Below are 21225 nucleotides of genomic sequence, written 5' to 3' on the forward strand. Positions count from 1 at the left end.
TGGCGTACCTGCAGCCTCAGGCAATTTAAGCTTTGCAGCCGAGAACCGTAAGACTTCTTAATCTCCCTCCTTCCCTCTTTCTCTCTCTTGGTTTTTCTTGCACTCTCTCAGCAGACATTCCTTCGAGCCTCTCTCTCGATTCTTATCGACGTCCTATCCTTCTGTGTTTTCCGTTGCAAAATCTGGAATATATACAGCTGTCGCTGATATATTCGTACACTCTTTAACCAAACTCTCCGCGACATTCTACTCTTCCAGTCTATCATTAGTGACAACAAATAACAAAGTTTTGTTTGAAATTGCAAAAAAAAATGCTCTCGACAGCGCTCTTCCTCCTCGCCGGCTTGGCGCGGTTCACTCAGGCAGTGGATCCAATCGTTATCAAAGATGGCGGCTTCTTCGGTGGCGATAAACAAGTATGGATGCTCTGATTGAATATGTCGGTTCAGGTGGATGGCAAGAAGAAAAATGCTAATTTAGTTTTGATATCAGTTCTTCATGGTCGGTGTCGGGTACCAACCCGGTGGACCCGTTGAACTCGACAAGGGTATCGATCCCTTCTCTACTATTTCCGACTGTCAGCGTGACGTCTACCTCCTCCAACAGCTAGGTATTAATACTATCCGTACCTATGCCGTCAACACTACCCTCAACCACGATGAGTGTATGTCGCTCTTCGCCGCCGCCGGTATCTACGTCGTTCTCGATGTCAATGCTCCTGGCTGGAGGTACTCCATTAATCGTGAAGAGCCATGGACATCCTACCACGGGGGATACATGGCAAACGTTTTCTCTGTCATGGAGCAATTTTCGGCATACCCAAACGTTCTTGGTTTCTTCTCTGGTAACGAACTTGCAAACGAGCCCAAGAACGCCAATGCTACCGCTCCATACATGCGTGCTATTCAGCGTGATATGAGACAATACCAGAAGGCCCAGAAACTTCGCGAAGTCCCAATCGGTTATTCGACTGCCGATGTTGTAGAATTCCGTCAAGACCTTGGATTTTATCTCAGCTGTATCGGAGAGGATGAGGGCCACAGCGATTTCTATGGTATCAACAGCTACGAGTGGTGTGGTGATACTACCTTCCAGAGGAGTGGATACGAAAAGTTGACCAACTTGATGGAGGAAGTTCAAATGCCCAACTTCTTCTCTGAGTACGGATGTAACGAAGTTCTTCCTCGTACCTTCGGTGATGCCAACGCCATTTACTCTGCCGATATGAACCATGTATTCTCTGGCGGTATTGTTTACGAATATAACCAGGAGGAGAACGTGAGTATTATGTTCTTGGATTATTATAAATGATGGGTATTGAATATGCGCGCTGACGATCATAAATAGAACTACGGCCTCGTTGACGTCAACATCAAGACTGGTAACGCAAAGATCCTTCCTGACTACAACACCCTCCGCGAGGTCTACTCTAAAGTCGAACTGCCGACCGGTGAAACCGCCCGTAAAATCAACCGACCAAAATGCTCCACGGTCTTCCCAAATATCAAGGCATTTGACGCTCGTGCCGCTATCCCACAGCTGAAGGAGATCAGCGCTTTGATCAAGAATGGTGTCAAGGTTACACCAGGCAAGCTCGTTGACGTCGATTTGGATCTTTCTAGCCACAAGTGGACTATCACAGATGTTGAGGGAAATACTGTTCAAAACCCCACCATCCAGCGAGTTAACACCTGGAACCAAGTCCCCAGCAAATCCCAGACTACTGGAGGCAGCGAAAGCAAAGAGAGCAAGAATGCCGCACCGGGATTGAAGGTTGGTGGAAACGGATTTGCAGTCTTGGCCATGGCTGGATTGACAACTCTCGGATTCATGGCTGGCGGACTTTTAGTTATCTAAAGGCACTGCTCGAAGTCTCCGCTTTTTCTTTTATATCTGATTTCGCTCTCGAGTTTGAGTGCTTGCGCATTTTTTAGCCTCTTTTTCTTACGACTTGTATATTTTATGTCACATTATAGGATTTTAGTGTCTTGACCGTTGATCTTTATTTGAATCGAAAGTAAATTAAACCTCATCCGAAAAATATTTCAAACTATTTGAAAGCATTAGAAGATCGAGCGTCTTTGTCATCAGGGGAGCTTCCTGCACTCGCAATTATGCAGGAGTCATTGTGGCTGTGATTAGTCAACACCGATTCCTCTGCCGTTTGTTTGATCATTCGTCCCGGATTCATGGGTATGCATATGCATCTTGAATAATTATAGAAAGTCACGCGAAGAATCGGCCGAATTTCTGTCTAGAAGCTAAGTGTAGGCTAGCGCTAGCTTGTCTCTATAGTTAGCCAATCCAGGTATATACTCGGGGCTAATCTAGCTCGTTAGAAGCCATCAGCTAAATTTACAAACTAGTCTCCCCGGGCCCGCAAAAGGCTGCCTGGGATTACGAATTCTCCACGGAAAATCTCCATCTACTGCCACAAAAAGTCGTATGAGTTTCGAAGATCGTCCCGCGTACCATGGCTGCGGAAAGACATTTCTATGCAAGATCCCAAAATATTTCAGGGAAACCTGGACCTTTTTTTTTGGTTCTATGTAAATCCGACATGCACCGCTTTGATTCGTAGATGTGGTGGCGGGGAGGACGTACCGACAAGAAAAGCTTATTGGGTTGGCCCATGCCGCTCTGTCAGATTTTAGACCTCCCGCCATGCTAGCATCATGCTCGTTGACGAATTCAGGCCGCTTTTTTCGTCCCGCTGACGAAGATCAAGGATTCATACTTCGAGCAGGTTGGCTATTCTTGTTTTTCTTTTTGCTCTTTCTTCTCTTTTCTCCACTCCTGCTGCAGAAATGCACAATTCTGCAGAACCCAGGAGAAAGGCCGGTCAAAGATTGGTATATATTAAGTTTATCTGTGCGTAAGAATTTGTCAGTTTTTGTGTACGCTTGGTGCCTGCTTTACAAAGCCGGTTTATAGAGCCTGTGATAACGGAATTCTATATCCGACCCACGTACGTTTTGTATTTAAGAAGTAAGTCTATAGTCCTCATTCTAAAAGCTTCAAGTTAATATCGTAAATTAATTCATAGCGATTTCTTCAAGGTTTAGATCTTTACAATCGATTATTATTTTATTTTGTATACCGCAAAAAGAACAAGAGAACTATCAAGGATATAAATTGAAAATTTGTTATCCCGGCCCAAGTCCGGACTCAGCAAAAATGGCGGCAAGAAGGGAGTCCGAGGGGTACAGTCCGAGTGTATACAGCCAGCCCTCGATGAATTACTCGCGGGCCAGTACTATGCGCACCACGTCATCTAATTCCGACAATACAATTTCTACGGTTTCTTCAATGTCGGCACGGTCAGAGGGGACTATTGTTCCCACCCATACAAATCTATCACGAAATTCTGTTGAAGATTTTAGCGACGAGAAGGGAACAGGAGGGCAACCAAACCCGGACCAATCACCGAATGTAGGTGATAGCTCTTTCTTTTTTTGGTTGACTTTGTATAAAGCGTCTGCTTTGTCGTATTTGCGAAAGTTAATAGGTTATGCATAGTCTGCATTATTGAATTTCTCGAGGATAGCTCGAGTCGGGACCGCCTACACGCCTTTGCTGGAGGAACAACCTATGCCTCCTCCGCCAAACTTGTCTTCGTCTACAACACTCCACAGTTCCATTTACAAAAATGTAGGTGCACGGTGGAGAGACTTGTTTCCCAATTAATTACAAATATTATCGAGATAAAGTAATTAATCCGAGTTTTTAGTCAGAAGCTTCTGTCTCTCGCCGCAAGACCGCCAACGTTCCAGATTTTGGTTTCCCACTTCCAAGATTTATTATCCGTGGGATCATTTCTATTATAATTCCAGTCGCTCTTGTGGTCTACTATTTTTTTACATGGTGGAGATGGTTGAGATTTCCAGAAGGAAGTTCAGAAGTTTGGCAGCGAACGGGGATTCTCGATAATGTGAATATCGTCAACTACAGTTGGTTCGTTATTGCAACATTCGCCTTGAACCTGGGTACTTATGCGGTCGCTGGGAGTGTGGCGAGTATGGTGATGAGAAAAAGATGGGCAGCGAAAAACTTTAGAAGGTATTTTATCTTTTCTATGCGACACACACACCCATACCTTAGTCTGGAGTAACTCTAACGTCGATGGTAGGCTTTTGATCCTCTCTGGAAATACGTTCCAAGATCCCGCAGGCTGGTTTAATGCTTTGATAAAATTAGTCCAGAAACGAAGATTATACAAGAGAAATGGCGCTCTATGGGATATTCTAGCTTTTTTCAGCATTATCGGCTTCGCGGCATGGCCATTGACCGGTCTGACCATGCAGACAGAGGACGGGTTTACCATCAGCCGTAGATACAAGGGTGACCAGGTCTTCGTTGTTGGACGGAATCATTCAAGCATAAAGTAGGTTTCATAGCCGCTATTTTACATATGATAGGCAGTCTGTTCCCCTATGCTAACTAGACGTATGTGAAGTGGTCGCGACGGTGCTCTAACGACAAGTCGTGTTACTACATTCTGGTCCTCTGGATTCTCACCTCAACTGCCTCTTCGAAAGCAATTTTACATCACGCCAGGTTCTTCTATTCAGTTAAACGTATCTTCTCCCGATAATACATTACCTGACGACGCATCCGAGTCTATCTTTTTGGGGCCTCAATCCACAGGTCCCCTTCTCGGATCAGTTTTCGGTCTAGCGATCCGTTACAACTGTAGTATTGTGAATCAAACCTCTCAATTCACAGTCCTATCACGTCGGAATGATACTTTCGACTTGGATCGCAGTGGTTCTAGCTTCGGATACGTCCTTCCTGATCAGTCCGTAATAATTGTACGAAATCAATCTTCAAGTATTAACTTGATATCCAACGTCAATGGTTCTCTAGAACTTGGAACATCCATGACGATTTCTGAACTCACCGACCCAACCGACTCCGAAAATATCGGCTACGCCTCAATTTTTAAAAGCTACCCGGGCCTAAATACCACGGTGGTTCTTGAAGCTGCATTGTGGCAATCGATCTCCCCAATAGAGTCCTACGGTCGCATTAGCGTCAACCCCGAAAACTTCAATTTCCGTGATGCCGAAAATGATATCCCGGAGTTTCGAAATACTCTTCGGTATCCGGGTCAAAAGGCTGTCGGGGTTCGTTGCGAAGCTTCCTCCGCAATAGGGACAGCACTAATCAACGGTGTTGATGGTACCTATACAAACTTCACCCAACTGGACGCAGAAATTCGAAACGGCGGTGGTATTAAACGATTTGAAACCGGCATTCCTCACATGATCGTTCAAACGCCATATATTCCCTCCAACTTTCAATTATTGGATAATGTAGACTGGTTCTCAGCTCTCTACGCATCTATCGAAATGTCTTCTCTAACAACAAACGCCTTTGGAGATTTCCTAGGTGCTGCGCCAAGTGTTCTTCAAGCCGAGGACCTTAAAAGAGCTCTTCTAAGGGCTTACAAGACTCATGCCGTTCACATCATGTACGACGGACTCGCGGACCCCACCTTCGCATGGAAACTTGAGAATGTCACTATGGGCACTCCGACAATGATTTTGACCCGCGGAGTTGTCCCACCTGAGATTATATTGGGGATGTTGACGGCATGGGCGTTATCGATTGTGATCTTATCGGTAACATATCAGTTCAGAAGAAGATGGACGGAGACTCTGGATGGGTATACCATATTTAGATTTGGAGTTGATAGACCGGATGACGTATTACCTGAAATGTTGGCTGGAGAATTTGATAATGCGGCGGTTTTGGAGAGACTGCCTGGTATGGTTGGGGATTTGGAGCCTGATAGTGAGGTGGGGTATATTGGGCTTGTGAGGGGTGGGCAGGAGGCAGATTGGGGGAAGAGGTATGGTTAAATTTTAAAAGGGAGGAAGTTGGCGAGCTGGAGCTCGTTGTAAATATTTCACCGTATAGAGTAAATCACCGTATATATATATTATTGCCTGTTGTCCGCCTGCACAGCTGCCATGATACTTAAACCCAATTGCTATAAGCTATCAATCTAGATGTCTAATATAATATATACTTAGCTTCATAGTTTTGCGATTTGGGCAAGTATTGTTGTATTATTTGCGTTGTCTATTAATTACTTATATAATATAAGATGGTTAGCCACTTGACCCGAGAATTGGATCCTTCGGATATTTTATTATGTAGCTGGCCAGGCCGTATGATATATATCATTGCATGGCCCCAGCTTACGCAACGGAAGAACAGAGGCTGGCGCAATAATACCGGTCGGTTGGTTCTGAGGATACTCACTTCTACGAAAATCTTCTCTGATCTTAATATATATAAGAGGGAATTCAAGCATGCCCACCTTCCTCGATCTCCCTCGTGAAATCCGGGACGAAATCTACCTATCCCTCCTCCTCTTCAACGTCCCCCCAGATCATGAAATAAAAAGCTCCCCCTGGGGTGCTCAGGGGAGACCATGTCTTAATGTATCAATCCTGCGAGTGAACCACCAAATACACGAGGAAGCGTCACAGATCCTCTACGGACGCAATGTCTTCCCGCTTCGAGTCTGTGTGGAAGGATCCGGATTTAGAGATAGTAAGCCTCACCATTGGTTTTCGGTTTCTTATGAAACTGTGTGGGAGAGTGTTGGGTATGTTTGTCGACTGGAAAGAAGGTATGTTTACACACCCTCGTGATCGCGGCTCTAGCGTCTAAGCACGATACAGGTAATAAGATGACCGGTCGACCGGAGTTAATTAAATGATAATCTTAGAAGTCGCGACGATATCGATGCTGTCCCTGAGAGACATAAGCTATGGTTTCAGAGAATTACAGATGGACGATTTAAGTTACCACCAGCTCAACGTTACCGGCGTCTCCTCCGTCGCTTCTCTGTATCTATTAGGGACTATAGGTCAAGCCAGTGGGTCGATGAAATCCCTGCTCCTGGGGACCCGGAACGCCGGAATAGAAGGATTCTAAAATCAATGCTGGTCCCTGTCGAGCATCGACTTGCATCTTTAATTGCTGATGAAAAGCAAACTATAAATTTGAATATAACAATCCACCGATGTGTACACAAAGAGAATTTCTCGTTTGTAGCCGTTTACGGCCCTCAAGCTTCGAATCAAGGATACTTCCACCAGCTCGCATATATTGCGTGGCCGTTAACAACTGGACACAGAACATATAGTTTGAAAGTGGCGGAGCAATATGACGGGATGGAGTGTCAATTCGATGCAATTAAGGAAGAAGCATTGGAACAATGTGCATTGGAGCCTGGGCTGGATGGACAGGGCGAAGGAGAATTTAGTGTTAGTTATGCTAATCGGGATACCGCAGGGACTCTACAGAGTTCTACGGGATTCAGTACGAAAAAAAAGTTGGTATTGGGGGCGACGTGGTATTTGGGACCTTTGGAGAGTTTATAGATTAAAATGCTGTTCTTAAGTTGATTCTGTCTTGCGCGCATAACTAGTGTGGATGTGGCATAAGTGTGGTAAATTACCACATTTGTGCAGGCAGCATAATGGTGTCACGATAGCAGAGCAACTATGCAATGAACTCAAACAAAATTGAAATTTCTTGGGCGATATACGGGCCTTACTTCCTCCGAGAACTCCCAAAGACTTTCTTAATCGCTACAAACCTCAATTATAACATTTTAGATAATATAATAATGTAATGCCATTGTCCATGGATTGAATGTTTGACTCAGAATTTCGCATTCTTGGCGACATCTTTCCAATGCAACAGTTTTGAATCCAACATCAGTCACTAAGCCAGTTAGGCTTAAGTCCACACGTCCTAGTATTTCAGTGCATTAACTCCTCACTTGGTTTGCGAAAACAATGGCATTTACCTAATCCCCGGCCGTAAACCCCGCTGTTATCTTAGCGTAAGGTCGTCACGAACACAAACGGAAATATCATCTGAAAATTGAAGCGTAAAGGATTCGAAATTAATAGACTTTTGACCAGACCGGGGACACAAAAGGGTGCTCGAATGTTAACCGACACGAACCGCCAAACTGCGACTGGGGTCGGCGTCCCGCATTAGTAATCCCGTCTGCCTGACTAATTATAAACCCACGGCACAAATTTTACCGGACAGAAACAGAGTTCCTGCGTATGAGCTCATCGGTATCTTTCTGCGCCTTAAATTGTGTCAAATTTTCGCATCGATATCCGCAAATGGATTAAATCTGGCATCTCTATGTCAAGCTTCTTGGAAAACATGTCTTTGGAATTGCGAGATTTCGCTGGGGGATAGCGTATCCTAACCCGGTCCCCACAGTGGAGTTCCGGAAGCTCGGTCGGCAAGCTTGAGGGCAAGGAGGGGCAGTATCCGATCAGGAGCTAGCTACCAACCTTAAGAGCTATTATAAATAGGGTTGAGGGAGCTTCCCTCGAAGTTCTGGAATATTTCATCACGCAATTGTGTATCGATATCTTATCCAAACCATATTGAGGGTTGATTCCTGCCAGTCGCACTTGTAATTTTCTCGAGAATTCCCTTCAATTGTCACAAATACGTGCACAAAGCCCGATCGTCGAAGCTGTTATTGTTACACCAAATAAAGCAACATCCCAGCTCCCAAACAACGCAAAAATGACAACACCACCAAAAGGCGGCTTGATTCTTGTAACCGGTGTTACTGGTGAGTTCAACATGCCCTCATATCTAGCCAGAATAGTATCATTGACCCTATACTAACTTTTGATTACAGGATACGTGCGTAAATCCCAACAATATCCGAAATATACATATGTAGTTTCCCAAACTAATTGTACTATAACCACAGATCGCATCCTGGACAGCCCTTAAACTCCTCGAACAAGGCTACAAAGTCCGAGGCACAGCCCGTACCCTCTCCAAGGCCGAATTCCTTAAGGATGGTCCCTTATCCAAATACGCATCAAATTTCGAAATCGTCGAAGTAGCAGATTTGGAAGACAATGGGGCTTTCAATGAAGCAGTAAAAGGTGTTGATGGCATTGCACATATTGCCAGTCCGTTCCATTTTAGGGTTACAGACCCCTATGTGGATTTGATCAATCCGGCCGTTAACGGGACTGTAAATTTATTAAAGGCTGCAAAAGAGGTATGTAGCTCATTTCCCTAGCCCCCCAACAAAGTATCTTGGCTAATGACAAAAAAAGTATGCCGGGCCACAACTTAAACGTGTCGTCATAACTTCTTCCTTCGCTGCGATTGTAGAGCCCCATAAGCCAGGACATTCATTCGACGAAACACAATGGAACCAACATTCCATCAACCTCGCTGAAACTTTTAAAGCCGATCCTACCAATCCCTCGAAACAGGTTCCTCCAAACGAAGCCTATCGAGCATCCAAATCACTTGCTGAAAGAGCGCTCTGGGACTTCGTAAAAACGGAAAAGCCTTCCTTCGAAGTTGCAGCCATCAACCCAGTTTTCGTTTTCGGACCCGTCATCCACTCAGTTAAGGACGCAGAAAGCATCAATACCTCTGTATTCCTGTTATACAAGTTCATCGCCGGACTCAACGCCAAGGTTGAAGAAGGCGTTGCACCGAAAGCATTTGTTGACGTTAGAGATGTTGCAGATGCACATATTAAAGCGTTGCAAGTTGAAGAGGCAAAAGGACAGAGGTTCTTCAATGTTGCTGGTGCTTTCAAATGGGCGGAAGTTGTTGAGATCTTGAGGAAGCATAACAAGCTTACAAAGAATGATTACCCCCCTACTGGCGAAAAAGTTGATAGTTACTTTTTTAATAATGCGAAGAGTAAGGATGTTTTGGGTTTGAATTATATATCTCTCGAGGATAGTGTTCTTGCCACGGCCGAGAGCGTCGAAAGGTTTGTGTGAGCACGGCATTATTTGGAGGTAGCCTTGACATAAGACAATGAGGAAGATTTTTCCATATAGTCCATATAATCTAATTGTTAGATAGGTGCTGAACACTCCAGTTTTTGTGGCTCTTAGCCTACTCGTCCAAACTAGATTGCGTTCTATATACCTTGATATAAGGGTCAAGCTGCTGTATATATGAATTAGTCCATAGGTTTTGCAAATTTGATATACTGTCAACATCTGCAAATTAATTGTAGTGAACTTCTGAAATCCTGTGAAAACCAGAGCAAACCAATGTATTCAGTATTAAGCGTCGATGCCTTTGATCTATACAACAAGTAGTAGCATATATCGATTTTTAGAACATAACAAATACAAGAAATAAAAAAAATCAATAGTTAAAATAGTATAAATATAGCGACGATTAGGTTGAACCCAAAATATTTAAAACTATTAAGGCATCGACCACGTAATTTTTTTTTTATAGAACTGGGTACGAGATAACTAAAGCATGCGTTTATTTTGAATTCATTTCAATGAAATCTGTCAGGATTTAAGGTGAAATATCGAGCTCCGACCTATGCCTCTCGGCGACCACGGATCTGGAAGGTCTCAGCTCGGGCGCGTCTGATTTCTTGATTTGGCAATTCGCCCGTCAGTATCACCTTCTCTCGACTCACTTTTGCGAATGTGCAACTTACTTGGATGGCTCTCCTCAACAAGGTTAAATCCCTGAGACTCAAGCATCTGGTGAGGGCTAGGTCCCTTAGCCGCAGGGTTCTTGTTGACAACCGGGTGAGCAGGTGGGGCGGTGGGCTTGACGGCGCTAGTTGGTACCGTGACCTTTGGAGCACTGACTGTTGGGAGGGTCACACTTGGAACACTGACGGTTGGGACAGTGACCTTGGGGACGCTGACGGTTGGGACCGAGATGCTTGGGATTGAGGCACTCGGGAGACTGACCCTTGGCGCGCTGATCGAAGGAATACTGACCGATGGAAGTGTTGGAACACTAATTGATGGGAGAGTGATACTTGGAACACTGATGGTTGGCAGAGTGATACTTGGAACACTGATAGTTGGCAGAGTAACACTTGGAACACTAATTGTTGGAACTGAAACCGATGGAATGCTGATCGAAGGGACGCTGATAGAAGGAAGCGTAGGAACGCTTATCGATGGAGCACTGATGGAAGGAATACTGATAGACGGGACGCTAATCGATGGTAGTGTTGGTAGACTAATTGATGGTAGTGTAGGGATACTGATGGAAGGAACACTGATCGATGGTAATGTTGGAACACTGATCGATGGAGCAGTGACCGATGGGATGCTCACAGACGGAAGTGTTTGGAGGCTCAGAGATGGAATGTTAATGGATGGGATGGAGGCTGACGGGACCGAGATCGATGGAAGAGTGGCCGATGGGACACTGACTGATGGAAGAGTCGGAATGCTGATCGAGGGTATACTAACCGATGACAACGTTGGGACGCTCAGAGAGGGGAGAGTAATTGAAGGAACCGAGATTGACGGGACACTCAGGGTCGGGATACTGATACTTGGGAGACTGGCACTTGGAATACTCGGGTGAAGGATATTGTTGACAAGAGTGCTCACGAGATTTCCAACCAAGCTAGTGACTGGGTCGACGATAATACTCTCGATTGGAGTAACAAGAGGGTCAAGTAGTCCAGTAGTTGGGAAAACTGTGGATGCCGGGGCGGTCACGCTAACGATCGAGATACTTGGGAAAGAGACCGATGGAATCGGTAAGCTAGGAGCCGAAACCGAAGGTACTGAGGCCGAGGGGAGGGAAATGGTGGGAAGAGAGATAGTTGGAAGTGATACTGAAGGAAGAGAGATGGAGGGGATTGAAGTTGGAAGATCGGTAGGGAGCTGAATTGAGGGCAGCGAAATTGAGGGAACCGAAACTGAAGGGAAACTGATCGAAGGAACTGAAATAGACGGAATAGAGGGAGTGGGGAGAGAAAGAGTAGTAGGAATAGTGATCAAAGAAGTGGTAGGAACCTCGAAGGTGGTTGGGATACCAGTGACAGTGACAACGTTCTCAAGAGTAGTAACTAGGCTTTGGATGCTAGTGAAAAGAGACACAGCCGGAATGTGGGTAGGAATACCAACCACGGTTGTGACAGCATCTGAGAGTGTAACAAGCTCAGTGGTAATCCAAGTGCTGGTGCTTAAGCTGGTAGTCAAGGCATTTAAATCGAAGTTTTGAGTTGGAAGGGAAATAGACGGAAGAGAGATAGATGGAACAGAGATGGAGGGAACAGAGATAGATGGAACAGAGATAGATGGAACTGAAGTCGGGGTTGGGACATCAGATGGGAAAATCTCGCTGACAATATCAGATGGGATTGAAAGAGGGGGGATTGAGATAGATGGAACAGAAATTGAGGGAATCGATACCGAAGGGATCGAAATTGAAGGAGCGGAAATTGAAGGAACAGAAATCGAAGGAATAGAAATCGAAGGAATAGAAATCGAAGGGATTGTCTCCGATGGGAGTGAAATCGTTGGCAATGACAGACCCGGAGTTCCAGAGGGAGTGCTTACAAGCCCACCCTGAGTGGTTGGGATGTTAAAAGCGGAATCACCAGGGCCCCAAGTGGAGTGAATTCCAAAGTCATCTGAGTGATGATGAATATGGATGGTGCTAATAACCGGTGTTCCATTTTCAACAAAGGTGGTAGTAGCATAACTTGGGAAAATCTCTTCGGTAGTAGTATATGTCGTAGTGATAGTATAAGTAACCGGGTGGACAGTAACAATACCAGTGACTTCACCAACAGCAACTTCGGTGATAGGACGATGAGTGGTGTATCGAGAGATATCCCATGACCTGAAAGTCGTGGAAAGAGTCCTAGTCACGGTGACAACAGTAGTATACGTAGTCTCAATTGTGATGGGAGAGTACGTAACACTAGTAGACCTGACCACGGACGGGCTAGGGAATGGGACAGTATACACACGGGTGATAGTAGTATGTCCATGAGCCTCAATAACATAGGTCCTGACAGTGGTGAAGCTAGCTCTGACGGTGCTGATAATCACCTTCGCAATGCCTCCGGGAGGAGTTTGAGTGATTGTGGTGGTAGCAGCAGGCACAATCTCGGTGATCTTGGTGATGACCGGGGTTACTCCAGACAAAATGCTCGAAACAAGATTTGGCGAAGAGGTTGTAGAAGTTGGGATGCTGCTAGCGGAGCTACTTGGAGAAGCTGACGAGCTAGTGGTCAGGGTTACAGTGGAGCTGCTAGAAGAGACGACAGAAGTGCTAACCGAGGAGGAAGTAGTAGTACTGACATCAGTACTGGTAGAAGTAGTGACATTAGTAGAAGTTGTAGTTGTTACCGAGTCAGTAGGTGTATTGGTGCTAGTATCATCAGTATCGGTGTCGATAGTAATGGTTGACGTGGACAAATCAGTGTTTGTAGATGTTGAAGTGATCACATCTGTATCAGTGGAAGTAGCTGAGTCCGTTGCGGTAGACGTAGGGTCCTGAGGAGCCTTATTCACGGGAAATTTCCCATGGCCAGAGGCCATATGAGCAGCCGAAGCTTGGACCATGCCGTGCGAGACCCTCTGCCTGGGCAGAACGGCAGCTGAAGCCCAGGAGGCGGCCAGAACTGGCAATAGTAGTGCCGAAACCTTCATGTTGAGCGAGGAATTGTGATTAACGGATGGATTATTAATAAAACTATGTGTTTAGAGAGTACGAAAGTCTGTGAAGTGGCACGAAAGAGAGGCTATGGGGATAGTGGACACGGAGAGGTTTCTGAAGAGTGCGGCTGCCCGTCTTCGGATTAAATATGAAGGGTAGCCCTAAGCCCTCAGCTTACTCGCCTAATGGATTAAGTAGTACTACAGTATAAAATTTTGTTTTCTGTCTTGGGTTTCATGTACTGAGCAATATACTATCTATAACACCGACTCGTGGCATTTTCTTTCTAATGGACTATGCAGATAGTTCGAAATATGCGTTGTAAGTGTTGGAATTTCCTAAAGAGGAATCGAATAGCGCTCACGGTTGTCACCTCGTGCGCGAGTAACTAGGGCATGCTACAACATTAGAGAGGCGAACCTGACAATTGGCGCATCTGCGCATGTTGATCTCTAGATTTCTTGGAATGTCTTGCTTCGTCTATAGAAATATTGACCGAGGCCTGCGAGTATACTAGTACTTCTGCGTTGCTACGCAACCGTGTACATGTACAGTTACCCTCCGCCCTCGCCAAGTAACTACTAACAAGGCGCCTAGCTACGAGCAGTACTATAGTACTATCCTGGAGGGCAATACGAGGCAAAAGGTAGTTAAACGCTAGAGTAGTTAGTCCATGGGGTAAGCCATGAAGTAAACGGTAAGTAACTACTTACCCTCCGCCAGTCTCCGCACCCATTGATTTGTGACACTTTCCATCTCTACTTCCTCGCCCTTGAAAAATTTCTCCGTGTATTCATTGATAAGGGCAGACCGACTAAGCTGTACGTCTTGAATAAGGGTGTTTGTATGACCGAAGACCAGCCCACCCGCCCGCGTTTTTGCTTCCCATTTCCGAGCATCCTTCAAGTTCGGCCATCTCGAGAGCATTTTCAGGCATGTTCTCATAAACTTCTTTTCATTTGGTGGCTCATAATTTGCAAACCTACGTGTATACTCGTGTCGAGCCATTCCCACACATCGGTGAACCGCTTCCCACATACGGCCGCAATGTTGTATGGTCTCACTAGGTTCCCGTCCGGTCCCCAAAGTTCCCGAATTTCCGAACTCAGGATTCCTAACAAGCATTTGCAGGCATTCCCTACTAACCATTTCGTCATCCAATTCATCTCTATTCGCAGAATTTTGATCCTTTTGAATCATTTCCATGTACCATGCCAGCCTGTAGTGAATTGTATCTTGACAATCTATAGCAAATTTCCACGCATGCTTTATCCCAACCTCCCACGTTTCCAGGCTCCCAATCTTCGGACCTTCAATAATTATTTTTGCGCATATCTTTTTAAATGCGGGGAGGCTTTCGTCAATGTCCCTTTTGTTGAACTTCCGAGTGTATATATCTCTAAGGACTAGCGAGCAGGCCTTGATTTTGCGTACGAAACTCCGTTCCCATTGGTATATAAAGTCTATCGCTCGGGAGGTTGCGATTGCTTTAAATGTATTTGGCCCAATTTTCTTGTTCCGTCGGAGTATGCATTCATTCAAATCGATGGGGCAATAACCGTTTCCCCGTCGGCTCCAATAGTCGTGCTGTTTGGCGTTAAAGTCCCTTAGCCCTGTGACAGCTACATCCCCTAAAACTAGTTCATTTATTGGCTTAAATTCGTCCCGATCGCCGATGGGATCCTCAATCTCATGCCGAGATTCTGGTTTGCGAATTTCTAGGAGTTCAACACTCGTAAGAGGACAAGCAGCGAACTTCCTCCACCAGCTGAATGATAAGAGCCCCCCCAATTCGAGAACCTTCACAGTCGGAGGTGGGACGACAAAGAATGACGGGTCAAAGAAATGATTTTTGCAAATTAACGTTTTAAGATGCCGCATGTTCGTAAACGTAGTTTGAAGCTTCTCCAGTTCCTGCCGTCCCTCAGATAGCTTAAATCTTGTGCGTCTATCGTTATAATATTTACCGGTATGGGAATCCCAGGAAAACCACTGAAGATTGACGAGTTGGGCGAGAACGTTTGTCAATTCTTTAATGTGTTCCTTAGCTGAGGGGCCGTCGACGGACCAGATTTTTTCATTTGGGCCCAGTTTATAGGCGACTACTAATTCATATTTCGTAATTTTTGGTAAGTCGAAGTACTCAGGGAGTAAGCGAATAAATCCTGTGCGGAGTTGGACTGAAAATTCCCCTGGCGATTTTGTCTCGGAGTATTTCTTGAGGCCCTGGAGTAGTCGGAGCGTATCCGGATAACAATCCCGTCCCTCATCATCTAAAATATCGCCATTATTAGAATGTCAAATACTGTGGGAGAGCTAGTCATAAGGCTATAACTCTGAGGCTATTTGGGAATATACTTAAAACGGATATGTCCGCTATTACTGTCGTAGGGGCCAGTTGCCCGATGTCGAGTAGCCTTTCTAACTGTTTTCTAAATTCTACATGGACAGTATTATAAAACATTGCAGACCCAAGACCCAAGACTTTAGTATATTGATAACCAACATTATCTTGTGTTTGCAAAAGTTTTCCAATGGCGTTATACGTAATACCCTTTCTAGGGCACCAATGCCAATCAGTGCTATCGAAAACTAACACCGACCACAGGTGACGATAACACGTGGGATAAAGAGATTTACAGGTTTGAAGGAGTGAGAAGAGGTCCGCATTTGGGAGATACTCGAGAATGAGATAGAGAATCTCGGGCGATCTAGCCAGTTGTACCAGGCTTATGGGTACCATCTTACGAATAGATAGATATGATTGATTTTGCTCGTAATTTAGTAAACGTTTCACCCGTGGTCTTTTAAATAGCCGTTTTCAGAACCCTTTGTGCATACACACCTCCGTTTAAACAAGGAGAGCCCCCCGCGCGCGTTTGATCCAGTGCTAGGCTAATTTAAGCCCATGGCCCAAAGGTAGACTTCCACGAATCCAATGTTGATAGCGATGCGTTGCTACTGGTTGGCACTTCTATCAAGCCCAAAGCGAAGCGACCCTGCGCCGAGGGAGCTTTCGGTATGAGATTGACATCTTTCAGCTTGACTTTTGCTTTGCAGAGAGTATGATGGCTATCCCTAGACTAGACTTCAAGGCCGTCTTGACTCACCATTTGATAATTGCTGCGTTGTGGTGACACAGCCACGCGAAGAAAAGGAACTAGACGAGTTTCACTCGGATACGAAAAGTTCTTTCAGAAATGTTAAAATAGAGCCTACTATGCATGCATGCTATATAGTCTTGTACAAGCTATTTATAAGTATAATTGGCGCTGTAGGCCAAGGCTGTTGTAAGTAAGTAAGTACTTACCTAGTACTTAAATTAAGTATATATATGCCATTTCTGCTTTGAATCTGCATAGCTATCGTAGAAATACAACATAATCAACACAATATCATCTTTCCGATATTTCTACTATTTCTTTTGTCCTGTTCTTTTGTCTGATATACATTAATACAAGATGCTTAAACGATTAATGCAAAAGCTTCAAGTCACCAAAACATCCCCCTCAGGCTCGCCACTTCTGAACCTCCCTCCGGATATAATTACTCTTTTGACAACATATCTCGGATATTGTGATCGAGTATCACTTTCTTTGACCACCAAAACTCTACGTCGTCTCGCTCCAAACCGGCATTCGCTCGACTCGCCAGGACTCATAGCTAACTATAGAATCTATGAGCGTCTTCTTTGTAAAGAGCCCCTCAACAGATCTAGACTACCAAACACCCAAGTCTCTCATCCCGGACGGTGCTCTTACTGTTCCGAACGGCTTTGCCCCTCAACTTGCCCCACAGCCCTCTTCCTAGACTATGAAACAGGTATTTTCTATCCTGCATCACTATATCCAGCCCATAATGCCACACTTGCACCAAAAAAGGGCTTCTGTAAAAACTCTGGATGCCACCCACACTACATAAACAAACGTTCCCTACGCAGCCAGGACGACAGCTCCCTGGCCGAACAGAATACGCCCGCTTCTCTACCCTCTCAGACCCATGATATTTACCCCAAACCGGTACCTGCGCTATATAGGACTATTTGGTGTGATCACCACCGTTGTCCCCCATCCCTTATCCGCAACAACTACCATCGAAAAAATGCCCCAATGGGCTCTTACCGATTCTACGAGGATTACTATTCCAACGGCATGTGGAAAGCAGTACGGAGTGGCTACGAACTACCTTACAGCCAGATACCACCCTTACCTAGCCGGATTGTAGGAGAAAATATAATGGCAGAAACGATAAAAGCTTCTAGTACGTCGCCATTTGGTGAAATAGATCATAAACACGTTTTCTACGATGAACTCTGTCGCCACTGCCTACTTCCAGTCTCCTACTCTGGGACGCCGGATGATCTTTGGAACGAAAGAACTTGCAAGTGCTGGCTCCCCTCTGAATCATCTAAAAAAGCCGATGCCAAAATTTTAGGCCTCGGACATTGCGGTTGCGTGATTCCTATCAAGTTCACAGTACTCGAAGCTTTCAATCCGATAAGTACGAATGACCGCGATATCCCTTTATTACTGGTACTCGCTTCCGAAATAGATGTCGTATCCGCTAGAACTACAACTGGGGAGTTACAGACACATGTAGCGCCCCTCAACGCAATGCAAATCCAACAGTCTCTCGGAATCATCAATCCTGGTGTTCCGTCACCTACCCCGATTTGTGCGTGTGTTCTTCCTGTGTGACAGGCCATTAGCTACCCTATTCGGCTTGTCGTCGTATGTTCCCGTGGCTACTTCCCCGATTCGAAGCTAACCTAGCTGTAAATTATATTTCGGGGCTTTGGGGAATTGTAACTTGCAGATGGGAAATATAAATAAATCGTTATCCCCGTCAGCTCAGCTCGGTGTATTCCTCACGAATTTAAGGCCATCAGGTCGCTCTATTCACCAAGAGTATTAAATATATCCTGCTGATACACCCTAACTGCGAAATTCTTTAGGAGATTGACCCACCCCTAAAGCTTTTGATTACTAGTGTTCCACAAAATCGCTTGTCTCGATATCATTCCTGAACTGTACTTTAATAGATTCTATATTCCTTTAGCCCAAAATTGTATTATCGATTTTTGTTAAAAATTCGAGCACTCCGAGAGCCAGAACCATACTTTGGTATCGAACCTTTAGCATTGTCTCAGAAACTAGACTGCCGCACTTTTTGGGATCTTTATCTGAGGCTTGTCGTAATGTATCTCTAGGGTCTCTCGCAGAGGATTCTATTTTTTAATTGGTTCGGCTTTGAGCCTATAAGTTATTTTAAACTGGCGGCGTTCTAGAGATTGCTCTAGCTCCAGGGTGAGGTATTAGGTGATTTGATACCTGGAAGACAAAGTCCTTCGAATCCAGGCTATTATTGCTAACCGCCCGATTGTTGAATTTAAGATGTAGGGCCACTCGGGCCTACCATAACCATCGTATTGCAAATTACGTTGAATTCAAACACACGAGATGTCATGCAAGGTTCCAAACTCCACTGCAAGCGGCTTATAAGTCAGTATATTCAATTTAGAGTGTACCTCAACATAGATTTATGTGAGTATATTTAGTACTATAGTTTTGGTACTGACATATTGAATGATCTTGATCACCTGAAACAAAATTATGATATCACCTATTCGACGGACTACTTGTACTCCAAATATCGAGAATTGGTTCAAGTAGAGACTGCGAATGCGCTGGCTATTTGAGTTCCTAGGCCCTAAAATGCTCGGAGCATTTTTTATTTTAACAGGTAGCGGTCATGTCAGCCCGAAATAGTTCGCTATAGCGCTAGCTATAGCTATGAAACAATCTCTTGGATAAAACATCAAACCGTTCGTAGACTTTAAAAATCTTGAGGTTTAATGTTCCAATGATTTCCGTGAAAGAATAGAGGTTGCGAGAGAGAGACCCGTATCATGAAGTAGATCGAGGTCGTGGCCGCATGCGTATATAGAAGCAGATGGTCAGTATATAGTACACCATCATGTGAATATGCATCTATCCTACGATAAGATAGTATAGGATGCCTACGAAATCTGGGACCCAATATTGGTAAGATACGTATATTCACTTGTATTGGGGGCAAAGTAGATGGCTCTCCATGGATCTCTATCGTCGAAAATAAGCTCGCATAGCCGGGTGTCCAATGTATCCCATAAAGTTTATAGTTTTCACGAAAATTACCGCTTTTGAACAAGAAAACAATTTAAGAATCATTTGGTTGGATAAAACGGCAATTTAAGAATAACCTTGCTCCGCTTATGGAGATTCAAACTTTATTTTATAGACTTTAGCCCTTCACTTCCCCAGAAATACCACCATAATGTTCTAGACATTCGTAACGGGGATATTGTACCTTAGACTTCCAGGTAAAATTTATTAATACATCATTTTTATATAAACTGAGAACGTGCTTGATACCCTTATTCTTAGCGCCCCAGCTCGTTAGTCTCCATCCTATTCCTGATCTTAATTGCGGGTCTACGTCATCCTCGTGCTATCAAGAATCAATACCATGACCATAGCTGATTTCAACGAGAGACATGGCGGTGACACAGATAACCATATCTCGGTCCTTGCCTTATATGCCGGTTTAATCCTCACTATAACCCTTAGCGCACTTTTCATCCTCAAGAACTACGTTCTCGAACCCCTCCTCCCCCGCCTTTACAAACATCACCATGCTCGCCTCTCCGACGTTACGAAACGTTCATTTCTGAACCAACATGTTGCCGTCGGGATGCGTTTAGTAATTCTCTCATTAGGCGGATATCCATTTTTCGCCATTGTATTCGGATCATCACTCCTATCGACTCCCGTTACTAGGAACGGAACAGTGAAGATGGGGGACCTGTTGGTCGTATCGTCTCAGTTATTAGTCGGGATTTATATCTTTGAGCTTATTTATCGGGTTAAAATATCTGTTGTTAGCGCCTTACATCATTTGGGGACTATCTTGGTGGCTCAGTGCTCTGTGGCGATTAGTGTTTATGGGCATAAAGATGCTAGGAATGAATTTATTTTGTGCTGCGTTTGGGGTAAGTTTTCCGAATCAATTTCTCTCCTTGATTCTCGACAAGAAGTATGCATACGCTTTTCTTGGGAATAGGGCAGAAGTCTATATATAAATGAGGCAGTTAACTAATCTTAGAAATCATGATATAAACAGGCGCTTTCGACGTGATCGTTGAGTTTCTCCCCTCTCTAGCTATAATTCGGTACCGAACGGCTCTAGAATCCCACTCTCACCTTTACTATCTCTTTAAATTTACAATGATCTGGACTTTCATCGGCACCGTACTTGAGAGCGTTATCGCGATGTACCTCTTTGGAATTCTTTGGGATCAGTGGGAGTTGAGCTTTAAGCTCGCTACGCCGATTTTGCATGTTGCATTTTCGGCCGCACAATTACATGGGTCGAATATTTTTAGGAAGATGATGCTTAGAGAGAAAAAGAGGATGAGAGAAGAGGGGCAAGGAGCCTGTGGGGGGACATTGGAAAAGAACGAGAGCTTGGAGAACAAGGATGGAGCACACGGGTCTTTAGCTCCCTCTGTAGCTGGTTCTGTTGTTTAACATTAGAAACCGTGTCATTTCAATTATTTTAAGATCTTGGGATAGTCTTATTCCCCAGTACCGGTATACAGCAAGCACAAAGGCTTGTCCTACTTCATTTTCTGCAACAATTTAAGATTTTTAAGTTTACCAGTAACGCCAGTTTGCTTTGCTGAGTAATAAATAATTC

At 44.6% G+C, this 21225-nt stretch overlaps 8 protein-coding genes across 8 annotated transcripts; 6 read left to right on the forward strand and 2 right to left on the reverse strand.

The window, feature by feature from the left end:
- Positions 1-311: 311 nt before the first annotated feature.
- AOL_s00043g339 (uncharacterized protein) lies at positions 312-1857 on the forward strand (the record flags this gene model as incomplete). Its single annotated transcript, XM_011120825.1, has 3 exons — positions 312-416; positions 493-1278; positions 1348-1857. The coding sequence occupies 3 exons, from the start codon at positions 312-314 to the stop codon at positions 1855-1857; spliced, it is 1401 nt and encodes a 466-aa protein (XP_011119127.1).
- Positions 1858-3177: 1320 nt separating this feature from the next.
- On the forward strand, positions 3178-5864 carry AOL_s00043g340 (uncharacterized protein; the record flags this gene model as incomplete). Its single annotated transcript, XM_011120826.1, has 5 exons — positions 3178-3432; positions 3520-3651; positions 3731-4059; positions 4130-4384; positions 4457-5864. 5 exons carry the CDS (start codon positions 3178-3180, stop codon positions 5862-5864), a joined length of 2379 nt encoding a protein of 792 aa, XP_011119128.1.
- Positions 5865-6320: 456 nt separating this feature from the next.
- AOL_s00043g341 (uncharacterized protein) lies at positions 6321-7400 on the forward strand (the record flags this gene model as incomplete). Its single annotated transcript, XM_011120827.1, has 2 exons — positions 6321-6619; positions 6743-7400. 2 exons carry the CDS (start codon positions 6321-6323, stop codon positions 7398-7400), a joined length of 957 nt encoding a protein of 318 aa, XP_011119129.1.
- Positions 7401-8580: 1180 nt separating this feature from the next.
- Positions 8581-9818, forward strand: AOL_s00043g342 (uncharacterized protein; the record flags this gene model as incomplete). Its single annotated transcript, XM_011120828.1, has 4 exons — positions 8581-8629; positions 8699-8703; positions 8774-9073; positions 9132-9818. 4 exons carry the CDS (start codon positions 8581-8583, stop codon positions 9816-9818), a joined length of 1041 nt encoding a protein of 346 aa, XP_011119130.1.
- A 563-nt stretch (positions 9819-10381) lies between these two features.
- AOL_s00043g343 (uncharacterized protein) lies at positions 10382-13481 on the reverse strand (the record flags this gene model as incomplete). Its single annotated transcript, XM_011120829.1, has 2 exons — positions 10382-10437; positions 10505-13481. 2 exons carry the CDS (start codon positions 13479-13481, stop codon positions 10382-10384), a joined length of 3033 nt encoding a protein of 1010 aa, XP_011119131.1.
- Positions 13482-13940: 459 nt separating this feature from the next.
- AOL_s00043g344 (uncharacterized protein) lies at positions 13941-15952 on the reverse strand (the record flags this gene model as incomplete). The annotated part of the gene is made up of 4 exons (XM_011120830.1): positions 13941-13990; positions 14047-14145; positions 14202-15761; positions 15847-15952. 4 exons carry the CDS (start codon positions 15950-15952, stop codon positions 13941-13943), a joined length of 1815 nt encoding a protein of 604 aa, XP_011119132.1.
- A 997-nt stretch (positions 15953-16949) lies between these two features.
- AOL_s00043g345 (uncharacterized protein) lies at positions 16950-18185 on the forward strand (the record flags this gene model as incomplete). Its single annotated transcript, XM_011120831.1, has 1 exon — positions 16950-18185. One exon carries the CDS (start codon positions 16950-16952, stop codon positions 18183-18185), a length of 1236 nt encoding a protein of 411 aa, XP_011119133.1.
- Positions 18186-19995: 1810 nt separating this feature from the next.
- On the forward strand, positions 19996-21056 carry AOL_s00043g346 (uncharacterized protein; the record flags this gene model as incomplete). Its single annotated transcript, XM_011120832.1, has 2 exons — positions 19996-20518; positions 20650-21056. The coding sequence occupies 2 exons, from the start codon at positions 19996-19998 to the stop codon at positions 21054-21056; spliced, it is 930 nt and encodes a 309-aa protein (XP_011119134.1).
- Positions 21057-21225: the final 169 nt, after the last annotated feature.

This window comes from Orbilia oligospora, assembly GCF_000225545.1.
Source record: "Orbilia oligospora ATCC 24927 unplaced genomic scaffold scaffold00043, whole genome shotgun sequence".
Lineage (NCBI taxonomy): Eukaryota > Fungi > Ascomycota > Orbiliomycetes > Orbiliales > Orbiliaceae > Orbilia > Orbilia oligospora.